The following is a 23,517-nucleotide window of genomic DNA, read 5'->3' on the forward strand; positions in this document are numbered from 1 at the left end:
TAATAAAAATTAATTATTAAAATTAATTTAATATAAAAATTAATAAAATTAGAAAAGATTAAAATTTAATGAAAAAATTTCAAATAGAAATAAATTTAGAAAGATTATGAGTTAAAAAAAAGCGTCAAAATAAAAAATAATTAAATAAGACAAAAATTTAAAAATAAAAAAAGAAATTTAAGTGTATGTATAATATATATTTATACAACGCACATTAATATATATCATATAATATATATTTAGTAAAAATATAGCAATAATGATGTTCAAATCAAATCAATATAATTTATCACTAAAATTGTTATAGGAAAATTCAATATTTAATGTATTTGCAAATAAAAAAGTTTGTATTATTTTTTATATTCAAATTGTTAATAAATTAATCGAACAATGCTAATGTACGAAATGCAAAAATGATTTAGTATTTACAATTGCACAAGTAACATATATAATATTTTATCAATACAATTCTATTTGGAAAATTTTCTGAAATATTAATTCGATTTAAATATCATTACATAAATAATATATATTTATAATACATATATATATATATATATATGTACTTAATTGTTTATTATATTTATTCGTAACTTTATATAAGTAATAAAAAAAAGAAAGTGAAAACTTAAAAGTTTTTTTCAAAATTCAAATCATATTAAATAAATATGTCATAACAATTTTTATTTTTATAAAACCATATATTATATAAAAATATTATATTATATTAAAAAACTACATATTATATTATATATATAATATATGGATATTTTACTAACTATACTAACTATAGTATAATATATATAAAAATAAAAAAACTTTTTAAAATTAATACCAACTTTAGAATGTGTAAAATTTTTCTTGTTTATTTAATATATTATTGATTAATATTATAACATTATTATATTTATTTGTAGTATAGAATCTTTAATTGACAATTTAATAATTAGCAAAATACAAAACTATATACAAAGTAATTAAAATTTTCTTAATTTTTTTTATATATATTTTTTTTAATTTTTCCGTTAAAAGAATTTTATATTCTATATAATTTATTTGTGATTTATGTAAATAAATATTAAATTTATTATAAAAATTTTTTTTCAATTTAAAAATATGGATTTAAGAAAGAATTTTATAATATTTATATTTATATTTCAAGAATTTCAAAAATTTTGTGATATAATTTAAAATAAATTTTAAAATTTAATTTTGAAATAAATTTTTAAATTTTTATTTTCATATTTTCATATATTTATTATAATTTTCATATATATATATTAAAGATAATCTTATATTTTACTTGAAATGTTTTTTTTATTACTTTTTTTATTATATTTTTAACAATATTAAAAATTAAAATATTTCAGAAATTTTAAACTTATCGATTTATCTATAGTATAAATCGATAATGTAGAATTTATATCATTATAAAACTATACATGTTCAATAGCGGTTATCCGGCCACATGTAAGAAAGTATATATAGAAATATTAAGAGCTATTTAATCAGTAATATAAATTCAAAATGTAAACAAATATATAAATTGAAATTATTAAAAATATTATCGTATCAAAAAGGTATAAATATAATTCTAAAAGTAAGTAATTACTTAAAAATTTATTACTTTATATCATAACCTCCTTATTTATCTTTTTGCACACGTGTGCTTGACAGAATTAATAAATATTAGATGTATTACAAGATATGTATTTTAATTATTTTAATAGTAAATACAAATATGTATAATTTTATTATATTAAAAGTAATAGGTATATAATATTATTTTTTAACAGATGTCAGTTGTATCTTCAAGAGTGAGCAGTGTTTCATCAATTTTAAAAACTCCTGGAATAAGATCACAACTTATTAGACAGTCTAATAGAGTATATTTCAAACTTCCAAAAAATCTTAAAAGTATTATCTATAATTTTGAAACTGGTAATGGAACAAAAGATTACGAAGATTTAATATGTACTTTACGAGATTCAAATATAAAGGTATATATTATTGTAATTGTTATTAAAATAGGATAGTTATTATTATATCAATTTTATTTAGTTTAATATTTCTTAATTAATTTAAAATATTTTAATATTTCTGATTTGTTTCTATTATTTTTTATTTATATTTTAGGATACAGATTTAATAGAATTTTTATCAAATGTAAGACAATGTATATCATTACTTAATCCTATTCATAAAGTATTTGTAGAAACGCTTTTACAAATAAAATGGACAAATCGTTCTTCAGATATGACATCTGCTTATAAAGCATTTATTGAAGATTTAATTTGTATGCAAATTCATTATGCAAAAAATGTAATAGACAATTTAGTTGAACAATTTAAACCAGGTATATTTTAAAATAATTATAGAAATATAATTATACAAAAAAATCTTAATAAATTTATTTTTAATTGAAAATTTTATTTTATGTAGATGAAAATGATAATATTGAATGGAAAAATGGAGAATGCAGAGAAGAAGACATTCAAAGGTTGAATCATATACATGATATTCTTCAAAAAATTTTAGAAGTTGTACCAATGTAAGGATTTGTTGATAAATAAATATATATAATATATGGAAGTAAATATAATAATATATGAAATATGTTTCATATATAGTATGTAAAAAATAAATAAAACTTAAAATAATTATTTATATGAAATCTGTTTTAGGTCTAGTAAAGTTCTACTACAATCTCTTAGAGCAAGATTCCCATATATTGTTCATGAAACTCATACACATGAAGTTTATGTATATGCATTAATTCAAATAATAGAATATGCACCACAATTACGATCTGATATTCTATCTCTAATTATTAATAGGTAAATTATTACTATATTTAAATTTTACCAATTTAGAATAAAAACACTTTATGATGAGTTATTTCTGTTTATAATAGATTGATGGTATTAGATGTAAACATACCACGTTTAGAGATAGATAATGAAGAAGAAGACTTGATGGATGATAGTAGTGAGTGTGATAGTACACTTGATACTGAGAACAATGTTGAAGAAAATAATATAACAGAAACAGAAAAAATATATCCAATAGCTCATAAATTGGATGTATGCATGGAACTGATTCTGAAATACATGCATAACTCTTGTTTTATTAACAAAGTTTTGCAAATAGAATGTTTAAAAAGTCTCTATTTTGATATGTTACGAATATTCGAAACAGTAATATTACCTACTCATGCGAGTCAATACGTACAATATATTATGTTCTATATTTGTAGTTTTAAAGCAGCTGTTGTGGAGGCTTTTATAGATTGGTTGTGGCGAAAAGCATCTGATCCCAATGAACCTTCAATTATACGACAATCATCTATAGCTTACATTGCTAGTTTGGTAATTACAGCAACATTTATTACAACTGGGTATGTTTTTAGTGATATGAAATTTATAATATAAATGTTCATATATTTTATATATTTTTTATTTTCATTAGATTAGTAAAAACAGTGCAATTTAAAATATCCAAATGGATACATAATTATATTAATATGCAAGACCATTCAAATTATATGGAAGACGAAAATAAAGAACACAATGTATTTTATTCTATTTGCCAGGCATTATTTCTTATAATTACTAAAAGACATAATGACTATCCTGATTCAAGAAAGTGTAAGTAAACAATTTATATTAAATGACATATATCTTTTCGATATACTTTTTATAAACATTTAATATATTATTTATTTTTTTTTTCAGATATGTTATATTTACAAGAATTAGATTTAGCAAAAATTATAACATGTAAATTAAATCCATTAAAAGCTTGTCATCCTGAAATTATGCATAATTTTGCAGAAATTACTAGAATATATCAATTAGCATATTGTTATACTATAATTGAAAATAATACTCGAAATCAGCTTCCACTTTTTGATAGTAAAAAAGGAACAACATCTACAATAGAAAATTTTTTCCCATTTAGTTTTTACACATTACAACGAAGTGGACAAAGAATGATTCCTATATTGCGTGATAATGTTAATAGTAGTGAGCATAGAACAACTATAAAATATAGGGAAGATATTTGATAAAATTTAGCAGTTTAACTTGTAATTAATATATTTACAATAAATTAAAATGAAAATACAAAATAAATTAATGTATGCGGAATGAACATACGAATACAAAACAGACAAAAACGTATGGTTTCACAAATAATTTATGTTATAATCTTCATTCATAGTAGTTTATAAAATTTAAAATACTTATTCAAATACAATACTTTCTATAAAAGCATATGAAAATTCATAAATTTCAAAAATTTTGAAACAAATATTTTTAAACATTAAACAATCAGTTAAAAATTATTATTAATTTTTCAATCTCGAAAGTTTCATTTCTTTTTATTTATTCTATAGTTTTATTTAATATTTCTTTTCTTTGTATTTTACTTGTATATCTTTTCATTCCAACTATTATTCTTCGAAAATAATATTTTATATCAATATGTTATAATTATAATATATAATATATATGTTTTAATTATAATATAAATTATTTTTGTTTAATTGAATTCGATTATTATAATAAATCATCAGAGTTTTTTTTAACTTTTAATTTTTTCTTTATTATTTGTTTTGTTTTGTATGTTCAGAAAGTTTTTTTTACATAAATAATTTCCTTTATTATATTTAATAATGCTAAATATTTCATTATGGATGAACTAACAAATTTTGCTTTCTAATCTTCTAATTAAGTTGATTTATAAAAATTTCTATATCTTCCGTACAAAATTTTCTATCATCTATGTCTTTAGCTTAATCCAAATCAATATAAAATATAATTAATTTTTTATTTTATTATAAATTACTCTATAATTTTTTATACTTTGTAAATATTAAAATATAATAAATATTGGATTTTTTTAAAATTTTTTAATTTAAAATTAAAAGAAAATTAATACATAATACAAAAAAATATCAAAAGAATTACATTTACTAAATAAAACAAAAAACCAGTCAATTTTTAGTATAGTTTATTCTATTATATATTATATATATATATATATATATTCTGTAATTTTAAAGATTTATTTAATATTATTATTATTATTTTATTTGGATAAAATGGATTTTTTTTTCCTTTAAATCCTATCAAATCTCATATATTGTTAATATTTTTATTAAATTTTTTTATTCCTTTTCTCTTTTCAATCAAAAATATTTATTTTCTCGATTTAATAAGTATACATCATATATATTTAACAAATATTGCATTCGTTATAATTATATAGCGAAAACTACAATTATATATAACAGGAATTCATATTTTATTGTATCTGTTTTCAATTATTATTGACTGATAAATTTTTTTATTCATCCTGTTTTTTCTGTTCGTTCAAATTTTGCTCTTTCACATGTATGCATTATATGCATTTGACATCTACTATATGCGTTTCGTGATTTTTTTGGATTTTTTTTTAAGTTTTAAATTATTTTTGCTATCTTGTATATTTCTTTTATATATTTCTTTTGAATTTTTTTGATGATTTTCTGAAATATCTTTAATAAATTTAATGACGTTTCAAATATCATCTTTTTTTACTATTATCATCTTTTTCCAAATTTTAGATTCACAGTTCATATAACAATAAATTAAAATAAGGAAAAATTATTAAATTTAATATATACGAAAAAAATATACAGATATAGAAAAAATAAAATAAATAATACAAGATAATGCAAATAATATAAAAATACAATTCATATTGCAACCTTTATTCATAACAGTCTATGAAATTTATGGCGCGTTTATTCAAATCTAATATATAATATATAACTGATTTAATTTTTCAAATTTAATATAGAATATATTTTAATATATTCTGATTTTATTTGCAATTATATTTTTAAATGAATTAAATATTTATAAAAATAAGAGTATTGTAAAATAAGTAGAATAATTATAAATAATTTACTAGAATTTTAATTCAATAAAAATGTAATTCACACATAAATTTGTTATTATATGTCTTTAAATTTTATATATGATTAAATTATAAACATATAAATATTTATAATAATTATAATAAATTATAATTTTATTATTTATTAAATTTCTAACTATATTTGAATTTTATAATACATATAAATATATTAATTTTTATATATATTTATAAATTTTATTTCTTAATTTTCTTTCATATAAATAGAAAATTAATGCATTTTTAATACATCTTATAATGTTTTGTATAAAAATGTTAAAGTTTAATATTAAATTATACTAACATGAATTTATTTAAAAAAATTTAAGTTATTTTTATTATAAGAATCTGAGCTATGTTCATTATTAACACTATTCATATGTATGAATTGAGTAAGATTCTAATAATAAAATGTCTATATCATAAATAATAAATATAAATATATATCATATTATCATTGTATAAAAACTATAATTGTCATGATATATCAAATTTCGCGCCATTAGTATCTTAGAAAACCGGAGCCGGAAATTCTACTTCAGTGACGCAGTGGCGTAATCTTTTGCGGTCTATCGGTTGCTTTGCGATTCTTTCACGTAAACGGTAACGTAAAATGGCGAATTGGACGTGTTATTTACTTACGCGAAGTATAACGAAATAACTAGATTACAATATAAGGAATATTTGTTACTGCTAAATTTGGAATTGTGTATTTACTTCTCCTTACACAAACGACTGTAAGTATCATAGTTGTCAATTTAATAAAAAATTTATAACGTGTGCACTAGACGTCGGTTCATATTCAAGTCGGTAATTCCGCATGTTTTTCATATGAAATTGACAATAAAATTGCTTTATAGTATAGCAAAATGTAAATGTTTGTATTATTATTTCATTATAATTTTTGTTTAAGATAGTTCAAATTTTGAAATAAGGTTATGATAAAATTCTTAAACAATTTTGCTATCATATATCTTGCGCATTTCGAAGATAAATTACATATATATTTTATAATATATTATAATATTCACATCGCTAATGCATGTGTTTTTATTTTTATTTGTAGTTTTAATTCCTTAATGGATATATAAAATCCAGATCGATTTCTTTCTTCATCTTCTAGGTTATGATTCTGTGAAATTTAAATATTGTTCATATTCAAGTTGTTTTAATTTCTCATTTTATATATTTATAAATGCTAAAACAGTAATAATATCGGAAACTGTAAAAAAAATAATCATCATATGTTCAAATTTATTTTGTATTCATATATTATATTACAATAGGTAATTGCACTTTATTTATCAATTTATATCACATGTGTTACAAAATCTCAACAAATCATTAGAAAGATTTCCTTATATCTTTTATAAAATAGTCTTTATATTTAAATTAAATTTACAATTTTTTATAATTGTAAATTTATAATATCTATATTTAATTTATATATTATTTTATTAAACTAAATAAAAGTTAATGTAATTATTATTTAGAAACAAATAATAAAATATTATTAAATAAACATTTTTATTATAATATATTTTACTAATCATTTTTTTTTCTTTTATCTTTATTTTCTATAATTTTTATAATTATGATATTTATTATTAAGAATATATATAATTATATATTCTATAGATTATTAAAATATATTAAATAAAAATAACTTTTAATGCTAAGATAAAATTGTAATTTTAAAGAAATCTTATTTTTATTATTAATTTTCAGTTATTTATATTATTAAATGTAAAATATTATATTTTTAAAAATAATAGATATTTGTATATAAATATTTTTATTGAGAGAAATTAAAAAAAAAATAATATAAATGAAATATTAATATTATAAGTTAAAATATTAAAAAAATTCAATAGTTATTTAATATTAAATTTATTATATTTATTAAATATATAATGAATTTATTGCATTTTAATAATATATGTTCTAATAATGTATTTTTTTTATATTATATGAATTGATTATAAATATCTTGAATATTTGAAAATTTTTAATAATTTATTATATTTTCAATTAGCTATTGCTATTTATACTATTTATATGTGAATACGTATTATATATTTAATAATGGAACGTATCTCACAATATGAAATAAAATAAAGAAAAATATAATATTAAATTTTTTGAAAATAATATTAATACAGTTAAATATGTAATTTATTATTTTAATGAATCTTTTAATATGTTATTTTAATAATTTTAAAATTATAAAAATTTTCTTATTTAAAATTTTGCATGTTAGGTATAAATTAAAGAAATGCTTTTGTTTAAAATTCAAAAATATTATTATTATCATTATTATTATTAATTATTCTGTAGTTTTCATAAAATTATTTATTAATAAATTTTTGTCTAAATTATAAATCTTTGAAGCACATATTGTACAATAATTTTTAAATATTTTCATTTTGCATAAAGTGCAACAGAAATTCATATTTAGATTTAATTTTTAATTATAATATGATATGGGGTGGTTTTATGCAATTTTTAAAAAAAATTATTTGTAGGAGACTACTTAAGAAGTTTAACTTTTTACTTTATGTCCATTTATAAATAAAATGAAATATTTTTATGCTTTTGCTATTTATTAATGTTATATTTTGTAATTTAATAAGATATATGTTATTTTAAAATATATTCACTTGAAACATTTATCATAATATACATGAAATATAATTAAAAAATAAAAATTGTATATAGTAAATAATTTCTAGTAAAAAACATAATTTAATATAAAAAAATTATTACTATTTAATTTAGGAAAAATCATGTTTTGTGATTTTTTTATCTTTAATTAATATAAATTATTTAATATATATATAATCTTTTATTATTGAAATATTTAATATTTTTATATATTTTTATTCTTTTGTTTTAGATTTAAGAAAAATATTTAATTAAAATTAAATATGATACACATTTTAATATGGTTATGAAAAAATATTAAGTAGTATTAATTTGAACTATTTTAATAAAGAGAGAAAAAGAGAGAGAGAGAGAAGCTTAATATATTTTAACTTAAAAAAATTTTTGCATATACTTTTGTCTTCTCTTTTTCTAAATAATAATAATTTATATAAGCATATATTAGAAAAAACACAAGTAACTTTAAATTACTTTTAATAGGTTTTATTGTGCAGATACTAATTCATCGTTCTACAGATATGATATTGATGGACTGGTGTAATTCAGTGTAGTACTGACATTGATCGATTTTATCTAAATAAATTGACGAAAGATAATATTTGCAAGCATTTAAGTCTTGAATACTATGGCACAATATTATAATTTTGTGACCAATGCCAGTGGTACATTAACACTTGAAGAAGTACAGAGAATTTGCTCTGTAGAGGGACAAAGTGTACAATTAGTTGTTGAAGACATAAATAATGGTGGTAATGGTTCTCAACAATTTTTGACTTATACTAGTGCACCACAAAACACTGGGCAAGCAATATTTTCACAGCAAATTAATTTAGGGAGTCAAATTTCTACAACACAATTGGATCAAGGGTAATTTGTGCGCATGTATTTTAATTATTCAAATATTGAAGTAGCAGTGTGGTATCTTTTTGCTTTTTTATCTTATTGATATGTATATTGATATACATACAGAAATATAAAAAATACTAGATATTCGAGGAAAATAAAGGGATATTGGTATATGATGCTAATCATGAAAACTAAGTACCAATTATTTGGCATGTTATTAGAGTATAAAAAATATTTTTTTACTGTTTTTGCATTGTAGAAATATATTTTATAATGTGTTATATGTGATTATATAGTATTTAAATACTTTAATTTTATAGACAGATCTATATAATTTCATGTATATAATGTGTTTTATGTATACAGAATACAATTAAAATTTTGTCAATGTTTAAAATTATGATTATAATAAATGATTATATATTTGCTTTGATATGTATTATAGAAATATAACAGATTAATAAAAACTTCTTAAGGTAGTCTTCTAATTATATATATAGAAATAAAATATATAAAGAGTTTAAAACCTGTTTAAAACTTTATTAATAATATTTTTAAGGATAATAATGCGTTATTTATTTTTTATAGTGAAAATTTTCTATAGAAATTTGAAGTATATTATTTTAATATATTGTACATGTGTGCCTCAAAGAAGTCTTTTATAATTAATAAATTTTTAATTATTAAATTTTTCTTTAACAATGAAACATTATATTTGGGTGATTTAAATCATTATAGTAAATTTATGTAAAATATTTGAAATTTATGTAAAATACTTGAAATGCATATTATGTAAGTTTCATTATTCATTTTATAAAATAAGTCATAAATATAAATGTAATTATTCATTCATTAAATAAGAATCAAATATATGAATAATTTACTATAATTATAAAATTATTCATTTATTATTGTATAATATAATTAAATATATTATTATAATATAATAGAATAAATAGTTTATAAAAAATGAACTACTTTTAAATGTGAAATATAATATACACTAATAAATCAAATATCTTTAAATATGACATAATATCATGACTTAAATAGAAAATTTATGTAACATATATTTGTAACATAATTATAACATAATATTATAATTTTTTTGAGAATTTATATTTATATATAGTATATTAAATTTTCTATATTAATTTTTTTTTAATTATAATTATTTTAACAATTTTATATATATTTTTTATTTTTATTTTTATTTTTTTTTTGTAATTAATTATTCATAAAATAATAATATTTTTAAACTAAAATCTTAGAAAATTTATATATAATTTATACATATAAATTATAACAAATATATATTGTACTTTATTTACAATTCATATAAAATATTTTATATATTGAAATATTTATAATTCATATAAAAGCACTTAGATTAAAATTTTATGGTGCAATTTTTATTAATATTTTATTTGTAATTTAAATGTATATAAAATGAATATCTCTTTCAATTATATTCTATGCAATGGAATTAGAGACCAATGCACCCTTTTTTTTCCTCGTGCTTTTCACTTATAAACATAAATTAAATTAAACATATATAATTGATATATTATATAATTTTCATAAATGAAAACAAATTTTCATAAAAAATTTTTGTATTAGGTATTGATAAAATATGTTTTCAATTTATTTAAATGTAAACTAAAAATTGTAGAAAGGGAATATTTAATTGATTTATAAATGTATATTAATGAATCAAAAAAAGTAGTTTGCATTATTTTGTTAAAATATTTATTATTTCAAATTTTTTCATTAATATATAATATATTATTACTTTCAGACAAAATGTATTTATAATCAAAACAAATACAAATGAATTAACTTCACCTCAAAGTGTATTAAAGACTACAACAGTGAATGATAATACTATAGGAGGAAATATTGTAAACATTGTGGATAATAAAGGTAATTTAGTGCAATTATATAATTTTTTATTTTTTTTTTAAATAAATACAATGAAGAAAGAAATTATTATTAAAGATATAACTATTATAAAATAAGAAAAATTGTACAATAATTAAAAAGCAATTTATGAGAACATCATTTTCTTATTTAGGTTCTAAAACATTTATAGGTTGTAATAACGATGGACAACAGATACAATGGATAAAAATGCAAGAAAATAGTATTAGTGTAAATGCAGTTTCAAAACAGGGTGCATTGATATCAGAAAAAACTCAAACTGCCAATTTAAATGAAAATCAAAATAATACTTCTTCACAAGTAAGTATAAAAACCCATAGTTTTATCTTGCAAATTATTAAGTGCAATATTAGTTATATATAATTTTAGAGTCTATTACATGGATCTTGTGAATTATCACAGAATAGTGAGCTTGTAAAAAGGAAACCACTTAGATCATACCAAAACAGAAATCGACCAGTATCAAACAGTGTACAAACAGGAATCTCAACCATTGATAGGGTGAATGTAACAAATAATATTGGAACTCAAATATCAAACGCTAATGCGTCTAATATCAGAGTATCTGCACCTTCATTTTGTAATAAAACAATTAGTCCTACTGGACAGAATGTGACACAAATTTCTACGCAGATACATCCTCCTTTGAGTACAGTTCATACTAGACCTCAAGCTTCTACTTTGCCAAAAAATTCCTTAAAAATGCAACAGCCTAAAATGGAACAAACAAGATTAAAACAAATGCAAAATCAAAGACAAATACAAAATGATAAAAGATTGCAAGGAAATAATATGCAACGATTATCAAATATTGCTTCACATTCAATGCAAACTTCATTAAATAATCCTACACGACAGCAAACAACTACAAATTCAGTACAACAAAAACAAATGTCATCTTCATTACAGTTACAATTTCAAAAACAAACAACACAAAAATCTCAATTTGAACAATCATCACTTTCATCTCCATCTGAAAATGTTCATAATGCTATGAATGTTGAACCATTGGAATCTTCATCAATTTGTGAAAAAGGTCCAACAAATCAACAAAGCTTTTCTTCACAAACTGATTCAGAAAATAATTTATCTGAAAGTGTTGCCTTTCTTGAAAAAATTATTCATAATCCAACAAATACTAAAGTTCAACATCAAATACAAGGAAATACAGCAAAAATGTTAGTTAAACTTTCTAATGGCGAACAGAGATTAATTACATTTGATATACCTCATGAAGATTGTACAGTTCAAGATTTATTGGAACAGGTATTTCGATAATTATAATAATAAATTTTATAAAAATATTTAATCAAAAATTAATATATTAATAAAAAATTATTTGTATTTTTAGGCAAAAATCGTACTTCGTGGAAAAACAAGTGTTTCATTAATTTTTGATCCTACTTTGGGTATAAATTATATTGTAGAAGCTGGACCTGGTGCAGTTGTATCACTTGATATGGATGAAAATGATGGTTCTCAAGATAATACAAATAGTAGTTTAGATAATTCTCATAGGTGAACTTTTCAATATATTAATTAGATATTTAAAATTTACATATGAATATAAAAAATTTTAATATCATATAAATGATATTAATTTATTATATTATATTATTATATTATAATATATTTCAGTTCACCTGATGAGAATAGTAATCCTGTACAACAAAATGAGGTGAGTTCTAATTTTTTTTTCATATTGATTTATACAATAACATAGCATTCATAATGATTTTAATGAAAATTTATTTAATCTTTAATCTTTTAATCTTTTATTTAATCTTTTAATTTATATCTTTTTTTTTAATTTTATATATATATTTTTTATTATTTTATTATTTTATATATATATTTAATAATGTTTTAAGATTTATAACTTAATTTAGGATGTTAACATATTCATAAAATATCTTTAAAGAATTGATTCTAGAAATCAAAATAAATATAAAAGTTGTTATATAAAAAATTCAATCAAGATTTATTTATTAAGTTATAAATAATTTAAGTTTGTATTAACCAAAGTAAAACGAATATAAAATATCTATATTATATTTTTACATTAATATCTTTACATTGTCATCTCATTGTGTTTTTATCTCGTTTCATCTAATATGAATTTTAATTATAACTGAAATAAATAAGTCTTAATTGATCTTTCTATATCAACTTTTATTTTTGTTAGAATCAATATTCATAAAATATTCTTTAATATTAACATATTATATATTAAAAATATATTAAATATATAATATATTAAATAATATATTAATATATTATTTTCTATAAAATATAAAAGTATTTTAAATATATTATTATAAAGAAAGTATCAATATGTGAATTATTGATAATACATAAAACTAACAAATTACTTATATAATAAAATGGAAAATCAAGAATTTTAAAAAATTATTTTTCAAGAATATATTTATATATTTAACATATAATCTTTATAAAATATTTATGCGAAATTTTAAAATTTATAAAAAAGATGAAATTTATTTATGTGGCACAAAGTTTTTAAAAAATATATCAGAATTGTTACATATCATATATAATATGTTAGTGAAATTTTGACTAAAATATATAATTATTTATATAATAAACATTGTAATGAATATTAAAAATATTTATTTACTTTAACATTCATTTGAATTTATTGCTATAATATTGAACAAAGTAGATAAAATATTATATTCACTATTATATAATACACAAAATGCACTTCTATTTAGGATTCTATAACATTTTAATTTAAATAAAAAATTTATTTATTTTTATGTAAGTGACGAAAATTTTAATTTAAAATTCATTTAATTTTATTTTTAAAAAAATCTCAAATATAAGTATATTTTTTTGGTTTATTGACTATAATTTTCTTTTTAAATGTGTATTATTAAATAGAATAGTTGAAATATACTTTGAAATATATTTTCAGAAAGTAAGTCAAATATTTTTTGCAATTTCATGCATATATGCATTTTATAATGTATTGCTAAATTTATTATATAAAATTTTATATAAAAATATTTTATTATAAAAATTTATTATTAAAAATTTAAATAATTATACTTTTAATTCTGATTTCTAATTTTTTTTAGAAATGTATTAGAATTAATAAATGTTTTTTGAAAAAATTTTCAAATTTATAATAATAATTAAACTGAATAAAATAATAAATAAAAATTTAAAATAATAAATAAAAATGAAAAAATAATATAAAAGAATTTTGTTATATAATGTTATTACTGTATATTTTAAATAAATAAATTTTTTAGATAAAATTTGTGTTAAAATATAAATGTTTAATTTTTTTATATTATTAAAAAAAAATAATATGAAAATTTTGACAAGATAATTTTTGGATCTAAATTATATAATTGTTTCAAAAGTACTTATGTAAAAATATGTGTACATATAAAAAATGAAATATATATAACAATGAAATAAATATTTTAATCTCATTAAATAATAAAAAAATTGAAATTATTAATAGTAATAAAATTAAATTATTAAATATAAATTAAATAAAATTATTAAATATTAAATTATAAATTAATACTAAAATTAGTAAAAAAATTGATATTTTTATTGATACATATACACATATTTTTTAAAATATATTCTGTATTCTTTAAAAAAAATTTTAATATTTTAAATTTTATATAAGAAGAATTATTAAATTTTATATAAAGATTCATTTAAAATCATTAAAAATAAAATATTATAATAAATTTTATATGTAATTTATAATTATATATAAAATTTTAATCTAATGTATTAATTTAATCACAATGTTATATTAATAAACATGTACAATAGTTCAAAAAAATATTCAAATATTTTACTGGAAAATTCATTAATTATTTATTATTATTATTTAACCCGAAAATTCTAATTTTAATAAAAATTTATGTATATATAGAGCATAATGACTTGTACATGAATTTTATATGCAGCAGTTTTTTTTTTCAATGAAAAATATTTTTAAAAGAATCTATTTTTAAAATGTCAATATTTGTTCATATTTTAAATTTTATCTCAAAATATTTTTTTAGAATATAATGTTAGAGAGCATTAAAATTCGAATTTTTTTTTATATATTTTAGGTTTTTTTTTGATTTCAAACAATGAAAAAATACCTAAAAAAATAAAAAAAAAAACATTGAAATTTTAAGGATTTATTTCATCTTCTTAAGATAATAGTTGACTAAAAAAAAGAAAATTACATATAATTTCGATATTCGTATTTTATAATAATTATGATAATATTTTCAAAATTTGCATCCAATATATATATTTTTATTATTTTATTTATAGCAAGCTTTTGAAAATTTTCGTGAGCCATTTATATAATATTATGTATTCATTGATAAAATATTAATATAATTTTTTTGTTAATATGAATTAGATATATAATTTTTCTATTTTCATTAAAAAAGTTTTTTTTTGTATGAAATATAAATTTTCATTGTTTTATTAATAATTTGTGAATTTTCGTTAGATTATATTAAATAGCTTTTAAAATTTTTATAGAATTATTCTTAACACAAAAATATTTCTTAATTAGAAATATCTCTTGTAAATATTAAAATTTTGTGACCAAGGGAACAAAGTAAAATATTAAAATGATTATAGTGCACACATCAAATGATTTATATATTTTTTTCAATTTTAGTAATATTATAATTAATAATAAATAATTATAATAAATAAATAATAATAAGTAATATTATAATAAATAATTATACTTTTTTTGTAATATAGAAATATTTTTATAAATGATTTTCATTTATTTTAAGTGTAATAAAAAAATATAATGTAAAAAATATAAATAAAATGTATAATATAAATAAAATGTATTTTTTATATTCATATTATTTTTAATATATCTTATTATTTTTAATTATTTTACAGGAACCTATATATATAGAAGGAATGTTGGCTGTTTGTTCTCATTGTGGCATTAGTTCTATTGATTTTAATCGATGCCTAAGATGTAAAAGGAAATTACCAAAAGATGTAAAATCCATACCAATGACAATGGGTATGCAAGAAAAGAAAGAAACAATGATATCTGTTGATGTAAGAATTTGAAACTTTATAAGACTATTTTATTGATATTATTATAGAACAAATGAAATTTAAAAAAAATTTTTTAAACTATTTGTAACATTATTATATCATTTTTTTATAAATTTAAAGAAAATTTTATTAACATATATTATTAAAATATGATCATTATATAATTTTTAAGTTGAATAATTAAATTATATATTCTTTTTCAGACTTTTTACAAGAAAAACAATGAACGTAATTCATCAGCAAAATTAGAAAAATTGGAGCGAGATGGATCTGTGTATAAACGTGGTAGAGGAAGAGGAAGAGGTGTTTCAAGATCAAGGCCTATTCATAAAGAACCAGGTAAAAAAAAAAGAAAAAAAAAAGAAAGAAATATTTTATGATTTTATTTTAAAGTATAAATCTATTTTGTGTAAGTTTAAATAATACATATATAGGATAGGAGACATATAAAAAAATATTCCTAAATATAATGTAACAAAATTCTAATCAGTTTTCCAAAGGAAAATATGATAATGGAAGAATTATTTTCCTCAAAGTCATCAATGTTTTCTTAAATGGAATTATGTATTTTGTTTAATACTTGAACTATAGAGAAAAAAAAACATAAAATTAATGGTATGTATTTATCCTCTGTTTGTTTGACACATTACAAGATGTTTAATGTGAAAAATATATAAAAATAAATGTTTAAACAGTGGTAGTCTGGATTTATAACTATAATTTCTAATTTTTTTTCTTCACTTGTTATTTGAGATAATATTTCTAATACAATTATGCAATTGATACAAAAAATTATATAAAGAATTCAATAATAAGTGATAATTATAATTGTGTGGTATAAGTGTGGAATAATAACATTTATTTATTTTCAATTATTAAATAATCAATTTAACGTTTAAATAATAATTTTTTTATTAATAATAATAATATAATTCATAGATAACATTATATATATTATATTATTATATATTATATATAATAATTATAATATATATATTTTTATTTTTTATTATAAATTAGTTTTTATAAAATTATTTTAAAAATTTTTAACAACAAAATCTAAAAATAAAAAATTAATAAATTTGCATTTCTAATTTGTTCAATTTCCAAAATTTTGTTATATTATTCTTTTTGAATTATAAATTAGATTTAATTTAGATTTTTTCTATTGTATATTTTATAAATTGTTGATTTCATTTATATTCTAATTTCATTAATTTATATTCTAAAGATATACATAAGCAAAATATTTCTATTATCATATTTTTCCTTTAAAACTTCAATTTTCATGGCTGTAATTTAAAAATTCATATACAATGGAGATTTTTTAAATAAATTGTTTTATGGAATATAAAATACTTCAGATGTGATATTTCTTATTCAGAATGTTTGACAATATCATCTGATGAAGAAGAAGAAGGCAAAAAAAGATCGGATTCTAGTAACAATATATTTTCAAATGATATGAGTAATAATTATAGTGATGAAATGGATACTATTCTTGAGAAAGAACCAATAATTACGAATAATTCTGTTTCTGATACAAATCCTGATTATACTATGGAGAATGAAGATATTAAAGGTAATTTCTGAATATATATTTAAATATATGATTTCTTCATAATATATATATTGATATATTTATTATGTTGAATGACAAATTAATAAATTAATAAATTGAATATATATTAAGAAAAAAAATAAAGATAAATATCTTTCAGATAATACTATGCAATCTCCACATACTTCTTTATTGTGCAGAACGGTAAGGATAGGTTCTTATAAATATATTCCTCGGGATAGAGTCTTAATCTCGCAAAATGGAGTAAGATTTGGTGTACCTTTATTGGAAGATGGTATTTATTTTACTAATTATTATTTATTATTAATTTTATTATTAATTATTATTAATTATTATTTATTATTTATTATTTATTACTATTTTACTAATTATTATATAATATTTATAATAATATAAAATAACGTTATTTTTATTATAATTATTTTGATAAATATTTATTCTATATATATAATTATTCACATATATTGCAGAAAAAACCTTTGTAACATTAGACGTTAAAGTTCGAGATATAGTAAAAGTACTAATTCATTTTGGTAAATCAATGCCAGTGCTTTTCTTTTATACATCTATTAATACTGGAGCTATGATTCGTGAATTATTAGGAATGCAGGATCCAAAAGGACCATACTATGATCCTGCTGGAAAAGGTATCAATTTTTTAATTATTTAATTTATATTATAAATAAAATAAAAATGTGAATATTTTATAGATCATACACATAAACGAATAACTTTACTGCCAGAGAAATTATCAGAAGAATCAAAAGTTGTATTAAAAACATTGTTTACACGAAGAAATTTATTAGAAGAATTAAATGCAAAAGAAGCAAATGATATTCTTATACGAGCATCACCGAAAGATGTATGTATTATTTATATATTCTTAAATATATAAAGTTATTATTTAAAAAATTTTAAATAAAAATTGTAATAGAATATTCATTACATGAATTAATTTGCATAATTAGTTTTAAAATTTGGATATCTTTTTATTTTTTTATGAAAAAAATAAGTTTGTGTTTTATCTATATCTACAAAATTCCGCTAGTCCGAAATCTTAATCGTTAAGAATATATTTGCTATTTCCCATAAATAAAATTTCTTTTTTTTTTTATATTATATTATGTTAATTATATTATGTTAATGTTAATATATTTTATAATATATTTTTATAATATATTTGCATATTTTCTATGTTCAAATTTTTTAATTACATCATATCTTTTTTAATTAGTATTATACTTTTTTTGTTGATTATAGTAAAATATATATATATATGTATGTATAATTTCATATTGAATCATTATATATAGATTTCATTTTACAGAAAAAAATAAACATATATATGTACACATACTATTTTAATATTATTAATATTATTATAATTAATATTATATATACTAATTTAATATTATTTAATATTATATAATTTAATAAAAAAAAAAATATTATATAATGCTTAAACTATACAATATTTAAAATACTATGTTGATATAAAACTATTGATGTTCAAACTATAGAATATTTAAAAAACACAACATTAATATAGTGTTATATAATTTTAATACTGAAGGTTCTACTGTATTCCTGAAAAACTTAAAATATAATAAATTTTTTCTAGAGTCTACAAATGCAAAGTTTATCAAGAAGAGAACTTCAAATGGGAACAGCAGCTAATTTGAATGTCAATGGTGGTATACAAACGTAAGTAATAAAGTTACTTATGAAATAAAAATTATTAATTATACTTGTATGCGCGCGCGCACACACACATACATACACACACACACAACACACTCTATATGTATCAAATATTAATATATATAGAATAAAAATATTATTTATGCTTATAGTATATTTAGTATATAGTAATATTTATATAGTATATTATATAGTATATTTGGACTTATTATCTTTTGCATAACTTTCAGAATATTTTGTTTAAGAAAGAATTTTGTTTAAGAATTAAATACCACTTTAATATTTTACAAAATTTCTTAATATTTTTCATATAAATATTTTATTAAAAATATTTTATTTGTATTTTCATATAAATCATAAACACAATATAATATATTTATATATTTATATATTTGTTATTTATAGAATAACTGTATATCCACCACCACCTGCTAAAGGTGGTATAGCTATTAATACAGAAGATTATTTATGTCTTGGAGAGGATCAATTTTTAAATGATGTAATTATAGACTTCTATCTAAAATATTTGACATTGGAAGTTCTATCAGAATGTGATCAACAGAGAACTCATGTATTTAGTTCGTATTTTTATAAGCGATTGACAAGTCCACACACTCAAGCAGTTGAAAGCAATGTGCCTCTTACACCTGCTGCTAAGAGACATGCAAGAGTTCAGAAGTGGACGAAAAATGTCAACATATTTGAAAAAGATTTTATTATAATTCCTATAAATGAACAGTAAGTTTATCTACTGCACATTTTTTTTCTATTTTTCTTTAAATTAAAATATTAAATAACAATTCTTATGTATAAAAATGTTACAGTGCTCATTGGTTTTTGGCTATTATTTGTTTTCCCGGATTAGTAGGTAAAGTTTTTGCACAAAGTAAACGATCTGATGAAAATGATATTCGTAAAACTGTACAAAAAAGTAAAAAGTTAAAAGAAGTAAAACTTCAAACTGTTACTATTGGAAGTACAACTCTCAAACCAGTGACGACTACTGTAACTATAGATCAGGGTGATGATGGTTCAGAAAGAGATGAAGCTGAAGGCGATGATGAAGAAATGGAAATGGATAGCGAAGATGACGTAAGTAAATTAATATATAACTTTTTTACAGCTTTTTATAGATGTTGAATATATGAGTATATTTAAGGAATATTTTTCAAATATTAATTTAAAAAAATATATATAAAATATATAAAGATTGACAAAAAAAAAAATTGTTGAGATTTATAACATAATAAATAAGTTTATGTTAGATGAAAGAAAATTAAAATGATTCCATTTTTTTATCTTATATAAATTTAAATAAATATTTATAATTTAATAAAAAAATTCAACCAATATTTTTATATTATGATTATTTAATTTATATCAATGGTCTTTAGAATCGATCTTTAAAATTTTATTTATTAGAAATATATAAATATATTATAATTATATATATTAGAAATATATTATATAAATTAAATTGTAATAAATTTCGTAAATTGTAATAAAATTAATAATACGAATACATTATGAATGATTTTTAATATAGGATGAATTAGAAACAACAGAAAATAAAAATTTATCGCCGAAAACGGAACAAAATGTATCACAGGAAAAAGATACTGTAAAAATGTAAGTATTTTTAAAAAGAACTATGTTTCAAATAAAATATATGATTTATTCATTTTTTTTTTTTTTTTTTTTTTTTTTTTTTTTTTTTTTTTTTTTTTTTTTTTTTTTATAGACCCTGCATATTAATATTTGACTCTCTTGCGGGAGCAAGTAGAGCACGTGTAGTAGCTACATTAAGAGATTATTTAAGTTGCGAGTATGTAGCAAAAATGGGATGTGAAAAAGTATTTTCAAAAGATACTATTAAAGGAGCATCGTTAAAAGTTCCTCAGCAATCAAATTTCACTGATTGCGGATTATATGTATTACAATATGTAGAGAGCTTCTTTAAGGTAAATTTATTATTTGAATTTATATTTATATATTTATACAATTATCTCTCGTACTATCTATTATTCAAATAAAATTTTTATTAGACTAATGAATATTTTAGAATATAATTGTATACAATATTAGGATATCTTATTTATTTAATTATTAACTAAATTTTATTTTAATACTATCGGTAAAATCACTAAACAAAATAAGAATTATTAAGTATATAATATATAATAAATTTTTATTTCAGAATCCCATTAAAGATTATACTTTGCCAATAAAAACATTGAAAAATTGGTTTGAGGAAATAGTAGTAACAAGAAAACGGGAAGAATTATCAAAATTATTAATTAAATTGATGAATGCAAGAAAAGGAGACAAAAATATAACAATACCTGCTGTAAACTTTCCTACTCAAGATGGTAAACTAAAAATTAAGGCTGAAAATCATGTTGATGCAAAATCTGTAAAAACTGACGTTGAAGATAAAAAAAAGCCTACTTTAGATGGAGAAAATCGTACTAGTAATAATATACCAAATCAAACGGAAAGTGCTGAACCAAGTACTGAAGTAGTTAATAGAACTACATACCAGATCATTCCGTGCTCTCCATGTACAAGTTCTAGTTCGTCTGAGAGTAATTCGACAGAGATGCTGACTGAGACTAAAACTCCTCATTCGAGGTAATTTTATAATTTTAAAGAAAACTAAATATTCTAATTATTCTGCAAAATCGATATTGTATTTAATGATTTATTTTAAACTAAAATTATTTTATAAATTAATAAATCAATTCCAAATTCGATTCTCAAATATTTATTAATATAACTTATAGAAAAATGCATTATTTAAAATTAAATACATAACATTAAATATTCAATTATATACATAATACAATAATATACAATTTTATAATATATTTTGTAGTATATTGATAGATATTAGCAAGTATATTTTATTGAATTGAATTGAATTGATTTCTTCATAAAATTTCATTAACTTTGAATTATTCTTTAAACTTATGAAAGTAATAAGCAATTCTTATTAATATCATTATTATATTAATGTCATATTAATATTTTATGTCTAAAATTCTTAGTATAAAAATGGATATTCAATTAAAATGAAGATTTTTTTTATATTATTTAACATTATAATTTATATGTCTTTTTTTTAAAATAATTTTTTGATTTTTTAATGTTTTCCAAATTTTTCGATTCCATTGCAGAATATATTATATAATATAATTATATAATAATTATATAATAACATAATATACAAAATAATTTATATTTATGATTTTTAAATTTATTTAATAGTATTAATTTTCATTTTAGATCATCAAGCGAAACAATGTCCTACTTAAAATCGAAACGGATTTCCAGGTTAATGTTAAAAACAGAGAATCAAGGTGACTCTCAAATGGCCAAGAAGCACAAAGGAGAGTCTTTTGATTCTTGTAAATAAATGTTACTTTCTTTTTTATAATGCTAAAGTTATCCCACATTCATAAACAAACATGAAATCATTTATCTATGTAATAAATGTAGTTAATACTTCATAAAACGAATAAAAACATCCAATCATAACTGTATATGTTGTAATTAAAATTTTTGCCACTATCAACAAAAGGAAAAACTATATTACAAAATTCATTCTACATTATTTGTATATATAGATATTTTTGAATTGATTTTTGAACCATTAACGTATCTTTAATATAATTTTGATTGGTTAAACGTTTAATATGTATTTCTAGGATATCGTTTTATTTCATTCAAATCAACTA

General features: G+C 18.3%; 2 protein-coding genes across 6 annotated transcripts; both read left to right on the plus strand.

Annotated features, from left to right (window-relative positions):
* The first annotated feature begins 1,594 nt into the window (after positions 1 to 1,594).
* On the plus strand, positions 1,595 to 4,133 carry LOC122710749 (RNA polymerase I-specific transcription initiation factor RRN3). The gene is made up of 8 exons (XM_043928791.1): positions 1,595 to 1,600; positions 1,797 to 2,000; positions 2,137 to 2,356; positions 2,443 to 2,551; positions 2,685 to 2,837; positions 2,915 to 3,397; positions 3,469 to 3,647; positions 3,735 to 4,133. Exons 2-8 carry the CDS (start codon positions 1,797 to 1,799, stop codon positions 4,064 to 4,066), a joined length of 1,680 nt encoding a protein of 559 aa, XP_043784726.1. The 5' UTR covers positions 1,595 to 1,600; the 3' UTR covers positions 4,067 to 4,133.
* A 2,412-nt stretch (positions 4,134 to 6,545) lies between these two features.
* LOC122710752 lies at positions 6,546 to 23,322 on the plus strand. Of its 5 annotated transcripts, none has more exons than XM_043928798.1 (20): positions 6,546 to 6,698; positions 9,106 to 9,492; positions 11,270 to 11,394; positions 11,546 to 11,712; positions 11,782 to 12,678; positions 12,764 to 12,930; positions 13,051 to 13,090; positions 16,330 to 16,497; positions 16,701 to 16,836; positions 17,882 to 18,079; positions 18,219 to 18,353; positions 18,550 to 18,726; positions 18,790 to 18,941; positions 19,701 to 19,783; positions 20,186 to 20,518; positions 20,605 to 20,872; positions 21,327 to 21,409; positions 21,522 to 21,741; positions 21,978 to 22,411; positions 23,066 to 23,322. In XM_043928798.1, the coding sequence occupies exons 2-20, from the start codon at positions 9,251 to 9,253 to the stop codon at positions 23,193 to 23,195; spliced, it is 4,155 nt and encodes a 1,384-aa protein (XP_043784733.1). In that variant the 5' UTR covers positions 6,546 to 6,698; positions 9,106 to 9,250; the 3' UTR covers positions 23,196 to 23,322. The 5 variants fall into 5 exon arrangements, with proteins under 5 accessions (XP_043784733.1, XP_043784730.1, XP_043784734.1 ...); XM_043928795.1 differs by having other exon boundaries at positions 11,815 to 12,678; XM_043928799.1 differs by having other exon boundaries at positions 11,564 to 11,712.
* The last annotated feature ends 195 nt before the right edge of the window (positions 23,323 to 23,517 follow it).

Source organism: Apis laboriosa, unplaced genomic scaffold (genome assembly GCF_014066325.1).
Source record: "Apis laboriosa isolate Shangri-la unplaced genomic scaffold, ASM1406632v1 scaffold151_cov152, whole genome shotgun sequence".
NCBI lineage: Eukaryota > Metazoa > Arthropoda > Insecta > Hymenoptera > Apidae > Apis > Apis laboriosa.

Bases quoted from the DNA above. Each gene is read 5' to 3' on its own strand.
- LOC122710749 (XM_043928791.1), top strand. From the start codon at position 1,797: ATGTCAGTTGTATCTTCAAGAGTGAGCAGTGTTTCATCAATTTTAAAA. The intron at 2,001-2,136 runs GTATATATTATT...TTTATATTTTAG, and splicing joins TACGAGATTCAAATATAAAG to GATACAGATTTAATAGAATT. The intron at 3,648-3,734 runs GTAAGTAAACAA...TTTTTTTTTCAG, and splicing joins CTATCCTGATTCAAGAAAGT to ATATGTTATATTTACAAGAA.
- LOC122710752 (XM_043928798.1), top strand. From the start codon at position 9,251: ATGGCACAATATTATAATTTTGTGACCAATGCCAGTGGTACATTAACA. The intron at 18,727-18,789 runs GTATCAATTTTT...AATATTTTATAG, and splicing joins CTATGATCCTGCTGGAAAAG to ATCATACACATAAACGAATA. The intron at 22,412-23,065 runs GTAATTTTATAA...TTTTCATTTTAG, and splicing joins ACTAAAACTCCTCATTCGAG to ATCATCAAGCGAAACAATGT.